We start from the raw sequence: 10021 nt of genomic DNA, 5'->3' as shown, positions 1-10021 counted from the left end.
AAAGAGCTCATTGTGACTATTGTGAAAATCTCAAATATTTTTTTTATAATTTTAAGATAAACAGTTTAGAAGTTATTCAAGAAAATAGGCAAAAAATGACCTTTCCCCCCTATTATCTCCGAAACTACTAGGTCAAAATTAAAAAAAAATAAACAAAATAGACCTTTACCTATAGGGCCCTCCACACTCATGCGCGAATCGCGGCGCGAAGCCGCGAATGCGAGTGTGGAGGGCCCTTATAGATTACAGGAAAACCTATTAGAAATGTGCAGTCAAGCGTGAGTCGGACTTAACTACTTAGTTTGTAATCCGACCCCTACGGGTTTTTTTAAAGATATTTCACATAAAAAATATATTGTTTAAATTGTGTAAAATACGGAACCCTTGGAACGCGAGTCCGACTCGCACTTGGCCGGTTTTTTTCTGACGGACGGAAGTAACGCCAGGGGTGCGAAACTCCTTGCATCGGGCAAACTCGGCTCCGTTCGGCTCAGCATTGCTCCGAGCAATTATTAGGGTTGATACAACTTGATCTCCTTTTGCGTGCACGACCACAGATAAGATTATGACTTGAATTTTGACAACCCTAAACAAGTAAACAGCCGAAAGGGATATTGCCATATATTAGAAAGGGATAGCATGATTCGACCCTGAACCGCTGTCAAACTTGGGTTTTGTAGGAAGTTTCCTTTATGTACGGTAGTACTATATTTTATAAAATAAATAAATACATATTAAATCACATTTAGAAATGGGTCTTGTAATGTACTGTATTTACTTCAGTATATCATACGATGTAATGTATTTCCAACGATTCGCCAACACAAACATCACGCGGTACGTCAGGCTCTGCTCACCGCATAATATCGACTGACCCTAACTGTCAGTGACGTCACCATGACGTAAGCGCTCGAAGCGTCAATACACTAAATCCCTTCCTTTGTTTATTTTTCGAGAACTAAGTTAATCATAACAATACATACCCAACTTTCTATGAATGCGCTGGTACCATTGCCTTGGGTGGACATCTCCAAGACTCCGAGATCTATGACTTACCCCACTTGGGACTTTTGTAATCTTCAATTTCTCTACTGTATTGTCGATAGCTCCTGTAAGTCTGATACCTGAATCCCTTTTCCTTTCCCCCTTTTTCCGTAAAGTCTAAGTGCTTATACTTAATCCCCTTGTTTTTATAATCGTCAAAACCGTTCCTAAAATGTTCGTGATATGGATAGTGGACTACATCATCGGGTAATGCCTAACAAAACAATTCGTAGCCAACTCAGTCTGTGATAATTAACTTATTTAGGTACTGAGTTTATTATCTGTATTAATTATGAAATGATTTCATGAAGCTCCAACTGCTCCAAGAGTTAGTAGTTTCCCTCTAGAAACCTCTCATCTAAGTCACTGCATGAGCTAATGAGCTTATCATTTGGGAGTGGTCTGTGTGGAAATACTATGATGCAAGGCCTTTAATTTTTCTTCGCCTAATTGTCCAAAACAGTTCTACCAAATAAAACTGTGGCCCCAATTCTTTATATTTGATTAGCTAGACAATAAGAGCTGAACAATCATTACAGTATTAATGACATTCTTCAATTTTGGTGACAATGACGGTTCATTTTTTTTCTATAACCCATGACGATTGAATGCTGACATGATGATCATGTTTTGGTTTATCTCTGGTCCGTTTGTTATTTATTTACATTTCCTGTTGTTAAATTTAATTTTTCTACACCTTGTGTAGCTTTCTACGACCCGAAAGTGATTTAACGAATCCTATTTGAGTACTCGATAATGGCTCACTATCTTATCTCATTCTTTTGCTTATTTTCAACTTTCAATACTGTACAAGTGTACTTACAGGTTACAATGCCACTTAAGCTATAAGCTACACTGCCAACCTAAACCAAGTTGTTCTTATATACAATGCATTATTATTAATACAATATACAGAACTCCAACCAACTTTCAACTTCGGAACTGGTCAAGTGGTCGGTGGTGGTGGTGGTTCGGATGTGTGCGCGGATGTTGTGAGTGTTGTGTGTCGGACTATTGACAATAATTAACTTTTATGTGTAGTGGGTGGTTTGAAAATGTGATGTCTACCTCGAACTTTAAATGCACTTTTCGTGGGGTAGTCACACAAATCTCTGTTTTGACATTTTGCTGGAACGTCAGTTAGCCGCGACCACGACCAGTGAAACCTGTCTCGAAACGTCGGTAAATAAAGGTAACAAAATAAATTCGCGATAGACCCGTTTCTAAATGTGATTTAATATGTGTTTAAACCGCGAAAGTTTTAAATGTTATAATAAATAAATACTTATATAATTGTATATTATTCTGTGGTAACGCTCAGTAGTGACACACGCACAATAGGACACACACACACGTCAAAGTGCCAACATAGTGATAAACGTAATCGTCAAATAAGTTTTTCACATCACCAATTCGAAAAAGGGGTTTTTCTTCCCTGCTAGGAGGGATCAAAGTGGCACTTTTCTTCCTTGCTAGGAGAGGGATCACAGTGACACTTTTCTGTTCTAATACATTATTTTTACATTTTTTTGCACATTATTTTTTTAGCTTAAATAATATTTTTAAACATCATAATTACCTCGTAGGTGATGTGAAAAGTTGTATGTGTCACATGGTAGCAAAATTATTTCCATCTCTCACTACGCTCAGAATTCTACTTTAGAATCCCTCGTTACTCTCGTGATTCTATTATAGAATCCTTCGCTTCGTTTAGGATTCAATGCACGCCCTCGCCGTAAATATGTCATTTTGCTCCCTTGTAACACAATCTACTATTACTTTATCGCGCGTAAAGGTAGTCGCTTACCATCAGATGATTAATTAAATCCGTATTTTCTTAAAATAATACGAATGGGCATTTGATATGAAATCGCAAAATAAAACCATACCACCTTATCTCCCGTAAAAATCAAACAAAAACGAACCCTCACTCTTCCTAATAACAATATTGGGGCAGCAAAAATAATTTAGTAGCTCTCGGGTCCCCTAAATATCAGTAACTGTGTCAATCAATATGCAAAAATTATTCACCAAGCAGAAAAATACTACTACAAGAATTGCCACGCAAATGTACACTAAAACAACTAAGGAATAGAACTTAAATCAGATTGGGAGAGTCATGTGCACTTAAGTCATTTTAAACGGAGCATCGCAGCCAATAACAATATAGGAGGGAGTGGCTAATTTCAAAATCCGAACGATTTCTTTCTCAGCGGACGATTTTCTTTTGTGCCAGTCTTTAGTCTATTAATGTTTTTTTTTTGTCGGTGACCATGGAAATGTAATATGCCATGTGTATTTTGAAACTAAATGGTTTTGTATTTGCATTTATAACTGTAAACTTTGTTAATATAAAGTATTATTAGTAGCCACTGTTATATTTATTACTTTATGAGGGCTATCGTTTTTTTGCTCACCAGTTGGCGCCTCTGTTGATGGTGGTCCAAAAGACTAAAGAACAGCTGTCAGTCATTGAAGTGACAACTGACATTTGACATTTCGAACTATAGAAAAGACCACCATCTACACTAGCGCCCCTAGCGGCGAATTCATACGCGTTAGCCCTCATTGACTGGTGACTACAAATACCTATACATGATAACTGCGACTTTTTTCAAATTCGTATCTAATTTATAGGTATAAGAAGATTCAAAATTGTTTCATACTTAGCAGTCATCAAAACAGAACAAAACGAAAATACACTTAAATAAAGAGTGTAAATAACTATTAGGGTCGGAAGGCCGGAACGCGCATGTAACACTTTTGGAGTTTCATATCAGGCGTCCATAGGCTACGGAGACTGCTTAACATCAGGCGGGCCGTATGCTTGTTTGCCACCGACGTAGTATATTTTTTTTAGTAAACAAAGCAAGTTGTTATCCGTAGACTTTCTACGCCGTAGACTGCGTAGCGCGAAGATGCTACGACGCGTAGTAAAAGAGTGCACATTAATTTTAAAATGGGAGCGTTTTATAAAATATCATATAACCCGTGAGGATATTTTAAACTTCTATCCATGGAGACTATATAAAGGAGCCAAATCTCTATGAATGAAAAGTGTCCATCATAAAACAGTAATTAGGCGGCGCCACCATACACCGAAATACTACCAAAAACAACCTACGTAATTTGGTCGGGTTATTTGTTGGTTCATGTTATACTCAAGTCCCAGAGCCTAACTAGCGCTACCGGAGAGATTAGGAACTATTATTTAAAGCTGAAAACGGTCACTTTTGCAACAATTATGCCATAAGAGATTGGCATCCTTTCTATACCATCCATACTTCTATCTGTATCTGGATCCCGTTGTTTGACATAATTGTGACGTTTTCAAGTAAAAGGTACCACATGCTCTCAGTGTCTCGGTACATTTTTGACTGCAAAAAACGGAGACCATATGACTGACACTTACCTGACACATATCATTGAAAGTTACTATACCTATACAAAGGGTGGCAACGTCATCATTAGTGATGACACTTCCTCACTTTGTTCTGTTAATATCGGTGCAAAGTTAGCTTAGACATCAGACTCTAGGAGATTTTTGACATAATTCTAGTGTGATCAGTATTTAGTAAGAGTTGATTGTACATACCAAAGAGAATACTCGTATATAGGATAGAGAGTTACAGTCATAGTTAATTTTGTAGTCACAGTAAATTTACTGCCATCTATCGACACACGATTATAACTAAAACAAAAATGTATAAAAATATCAAAAAATAGATTAAAAAAAATTATTCATAATTATTATTTTTACATGATTTTGACCCATGTTGTTTCACTGATATGTATTATTAAAATTGTTAAATATCAAACAAACAACAAAAAAAAATAGGCCAAAGGTGGTAACGCCATTTATGCGAGAATGAAATTTTCTTGATTTCCGAGGCATGTTTTTTCCTTAGACTGTATTCATCTTATACGGAGTTACATAGGTCTTTGGTACCTACTTATTAGACCTAAAAATCTCGGCCACAAATTATAGTCAATGGTGAATATTTGTCGAAAAAGGTCGTTATCCTGCCCAAAGCAATATAATTAGCCCAAAATGGATCTTTTGCCAGCCTCCCATTTGAGTTTAATATAAAACAATTTTTGCCATGAATACCGCTTAACGAAATCTATAACAACACACTTACCCGTTCCTTATGAATAACCCCATACATAGTCTAACACTAACATATAAAACTGACAAAAAATTACATTTATTTACTTACCCATAAGGTTTTAATTCGCGTAAAGACAACTACAGAGGAAAATTTGTAAGTTTGCAACGTCCAGCATTAGCTGAGCTTTGATTCTCCCTACGCTAACGGGAATCGCAAGGCGTTTTTGCAACTCCAAGGGGGCAAGGGGGGTCGTCGTAAAATGGTCGCCTAATACAAAAGCGCGCCCAAAAACGCCCCTTTCATAACCACTCCTCTTTCTAGTTAGTAGCTTCTTGAATTCCAAACGCGGTGAACGTATTTGAAATTGGATCGATGTTTGATTTTTGAAATTTGAATTTTTGAGTGTTTTGTTGCGTTTTGTTTTTTCTTTTTTTTTTTATAAAAATGATAGTAGGTTTCGTATAATGTACCCGAATGATAAAAATGGACCGTTGAAGCTGAATCCGTTTATGAATCAGAAACTGGACCACAATATGTTGAAAACTATACAAAACTTGTGTTACAAGTCAAATGCCCCTTTTAATATGACTTCGCCGTTCCTAGTGGACAATATCTTGCACCATCAGAAAGTGAACTTGCACAATCAATATCTAAACCAGCAAATTGAAAATTACGTCATGCAGCGTAACTACGAACGGTCTAGGGAAACCTCTCCAGATTTGGAGAAACCTGACGAAGAGCATAAATTAGAAAACGATAACGACTCAAAAACGGACGATGAGGAATTTTCAAAAACCGAACAGTATTACGACTTTAAGAACGACGAGAAAGTGTTAAACATTCCAAATTTGAACCGTCGCTGTCAAAATTGTAACGGTTTCGAGTGTTCGCCTTTCGCTTGTAAAAAAACAGGTATTACGAGACTTGAAGAGCTAGAAAAGAGATTTAATATGAGTTATCAGGATGCCTCAGATGAGGACGGGAAAGAAAAGGCGTATACAGATGATTTAGTAAGATGTGAGGAGATGGAGAAGAAGCCTATGCTTAAATTTAGTGTTAGTGCGATTTTGGGAGACCGGGAAGAGGGTGGGGCGAAAAATAGTGTTAATGGTGAGTTTTTCATTTTATATGTTTTTTTTAAATAGCAAATACCTATCTCAATCTCTTTGGCTATAGGTGCAATTTAGTTTGACGTCATCGATGTTTGACGTATAAAAAGAACGAGGACAAGTGATATTTACATTTACATATATCTATCACGTCAAATTGATTAGTCCTAAGACAGTTAATTTATAAATGGAGTAGCTGTCACGTAAAATGTTTGTAGACATTTTTGGAAGTTTGATACATATAAGTTGGTCAAGCAAATCTTGTCAGTAAATAAGAACGAAAAAAACTATGCTCATCCTTTTCTTTTGGGTGCTAGTACTAGTGTAAGACAACCGGACATAATTTCATGAAAATAGGATTTTAGGTCATATTAGTAAGCGATTTGTCATTATAAGCGAAGTCATCTTATCCGACGCCCATATAAATTTCGAAGTTTGTGCAGCTCATATAATTAGAATCGAACTTCACTTACAGGTAAGTTCGTTTAATTCCTAATAAATTCTTATTGGATTGTATCTAATTGGAAATATTTGATATAAATCATTCATGAAAAATTCATTTTACTTGAGCTGAAACCTTGTTTAGGGAATATTTAGGTATTTAATTAAATTTTATTACACATCCATATTAATCCATACTTAATATTATAAATGCGAAAGTGTGTCTGTCTGTCTGTTACCTTAACACCTTCACGCTTAAACCGCTTAACCGATTTAGTTGAAATTTGGTATAGAGATAGTTTGAGTCCCGGGGAATGACATAGGGCAGTTTTTATCCCAGAAGTCATCCTTTAAGGAGGTGAAAAGGGGGGGTGGAAGTTTGTATGGGGAATCGATAAAAATCAGATTGGATAAAAATAAGCTACCCAAATTACTAACTCCACACAGACGAAGTCGCGGGCAAAAGCTAGTAAAATAATAAGTATATTGATAAAGAATCACTGGACCAAAAAGAGACGTTTGTTAGTTTCAGGATTTATAATTGAGAATTAAACGATATCACTACCTACTAAAATATAAAAAATAAAATGGAAAATTCCGTTACTTCGTAGCTCGTAATAAAATTGTAATCTTGTGTTGTATTGTTATAATTGTTATTGTAATTGTACCTATCTAATATTTCAAATTCAAAATTGAAAATTGTGCTTGTTATTTTCCAAATTCTAAATTATGCTTGTTATATTTTTAATGGTGGTGGAATATTTACTGAATGTTACCTACTGTTAAATTCAACTTTTAAATTCAAAATACCTACCTAATAATTGTACTTTTTTTTCGGAGCAAAGGAATTTTGTATTAACTATAAGTGGAAACTCTTTTGGCCTATGTTCTAACTATATCTTTTACCTTATTGTATTATTATGTGCTGTATGTTTCCCAAATAAATAAATTAAAATTAAATGAAAATTACTAAGAACTTGACAAAACAAAACACAAAACCTTGTTAAACAAAACACAAAACCTTAACAAATTATACGTCTAAACCTTCCTCGAGAATCACTCTATTGATAGGTGACAACCGCATGAAAATCCGTTCAGTAGTTTTTGAGTTTATCGCGAACATACGGACTGACAGACGCGGAGGGGACTTTGTTTTATAAGATCAAATATAGATTTTCCCTTAATAGATGGATACAGTTTAAGGAAAAAACGTACCTCGAAAATCAAGAAAATTTGATTCTCGATCAGATGGCGCCACTACCTTTGGCCTACTCTCGTATAGATGGCCTCGACGGTTTCCTTTGTTATTTAACAATTTTAACGCATATCAGTGAAAGAACATGGGTCAAAATAATTTAAAAATAATTAATGCAAATATTGCAAATAAAAAAAAAACATTTATCAGTACGGTTTTTACTCACTATTATTTTTAGTCGCTTTTAGCGACATGTTTCGGATTCTTTGGGAATCCTGCCTGAGGATGGATTCCCAAAGAATCCGAAACATGTCGCCAAAAGCGACTAAAAATAATACTGAGTAAAAACCGTACTGATAAATATTTTGAAATATGTCTCACGATAGTCACGATAGTTTAAGTGCGAAAAAAAACATTTATCCATATATAAATACATTTTTTGATATTTTTAATTTTAATCGTGTGTCGATAGATGGCAGTGAATTTACTGTGGCTACAAAATTTACTATGACAGTACCGCTCTATCCTATTATATCATTGAAAGATGTAGTGATATGATGTGTAAAAATTAGATTTTTGGAAATCAACCTGTAGAACCTATCGATTTGAATGAATGAATGGTGAAAGGGCTGAAAGAAGCCTCCAGCCCTCAAAGGGTTGAGCTCTCACCTTTATGTTAGGTTCCCCTCTGGCTAAACACCTATACGATTATACAAGCCCATACATACAAGCATTGCAACGAGGGTGGCAATCTCTCACGAACATGTAAGTGTTGCAAAATCTAAATAAATATACAGTGTGTAAATTTAATACGGGCGAACATTTAAGGAAGACTCACGTTAGACCGGGCCGTGTCCGGGCCGGAGCTTCCGGCGCTTCGTTTTCTATGGAAAGCATCACGTGATCACCTGTCATGTCATAGAAAAGTAAGTGCCGCAAGCTCCGGCCCGGACACGGTCCGGTCTAACGTGAGTCATCCTTTAAACGGTGGTTAGCATAGGACCTAAGAAATATATTTAGATAGATTTTGCTTAGAAATACAATGAAAATTTTAACCATACAAAATAATTCGGCCCGCAATGTAATACACCACACAAGTTACGGGATACGAGCTTTTTAAAGTAACTGTCAACGCTTGTTGGCAGTTACTATAAAAAGCACGTATCTCGTAATGTCACGTCATCTTATGTTTCTTAATGTTTGCAGTACATTGCTGCTCGGTAAATAAAAAAAATAATTACGGGGTCATAATTCATTCATTCATCTTCCTCGCGTTGTCCCGACATTTTGCCACGGCTCGTGGGAGCCTGGGGTCCGCTTAGCAACTAATCCCAAGAATTGGCGTAGGCACTAGTTTTTACGAAAGTGACTGCCATCTGACCTTCCAACCCAGAGGGGAAACTAGGCCTTGTTGGGATTAGTCCGGTTTCCTCACGATGTTTTCCTTCACCGAAAAGCGACTGGTAAATATCAAATGATATTTCGTACATAAGTTCCGAAAAACTCATTGGTACGAGCCAGGGTTTGAACCTGCGACCTTCGGATTGCAAGTCGCACGCTTTTGCCGCTAGGCCACCAACGCTTCTGGGGTCATAATTCATAATTAAGTGTTACTTAAAAAAACTTCTTAATTAATGATTAGACGGACAATAGTTATTTGTGCAACAAGAGAGGAAAGTTGGTTTTTCTTGCGAGTGTTTATTTTGAGTCCCGAGAAAGCGAAAGATTCTAAGGTAGAATCTTGAGCGTAGCGAGGGACTCAAAAACACGAGATGTAAAATAACTTTGCTCTCGTGTTGCACACATAATTTTTCACCTCAGTAGTGAGAACATATTAAAGGTTAAAATGTATTTCGAATTACACAGAATAAACAGAAAAAAAAGTATTATAATATGTACGATACGATAAGATACGATACGATACGATACGAGACAAGACCGGGCCGGACCGGACCGGACCGTACCGTATCGTACCGTACCGTACCGTACCATAAAAAAAATATGTAATAAAAGTATGAAGTTCATGGCCTTCACTAAATTAAAAAGCTACATTGTTTCACTCCCTGGAGTGAGGAAAGTCGAACTTTCCTCACTCCAGGGAGTGACGAAAGTAGGCTTGT

The 10021-nt window shown here is 36.4% G+C and overlaps 1 protein-coding gene across 1 annotated transcript in view; it reads left to right on the top strand.

Annotated features, from left to right (window-relative positions):
* The first annotated feature begins 5593 nt into the window (after positions 1–5593).
* Positions 5594–10021, top strand: part of LOC134753476 (homeobox protein DBX1) — a 54322-nt gene continuing 49894 nt past the window's right edge. The window contains exon 1 of the mRNA XM_063689352.1: positions 5594–6266. Coding sequence (XP_063545422.1) covers positions 5621–6266 — 646 coding nt within the window. The 5' untranslated portion in view covers positions 5594–5620. The remainder of the gene's footprint in view (positions 6267–10021) is intronic.

Source organism: Cydia strobilella, chromosome 27 (genome assembly GCF_947568885.1).
Source record: "Cydia strobilella chromosome 27, ilCydStro3.1, whole genome shotgun sequence".
Classification (NCBI taxonomy): domain Eukaryota; kingdom Metazoa; phylum Arthropoda; class Insecta; order Lepidoptera; family Tortricidae; genus Cydia; species Cydia strobilella.
The sequence above is the reverse complement of the archived record's forward strand: the minus strand, read 5'-3'. Positions and strand labels throughout refer to the sequence as shown.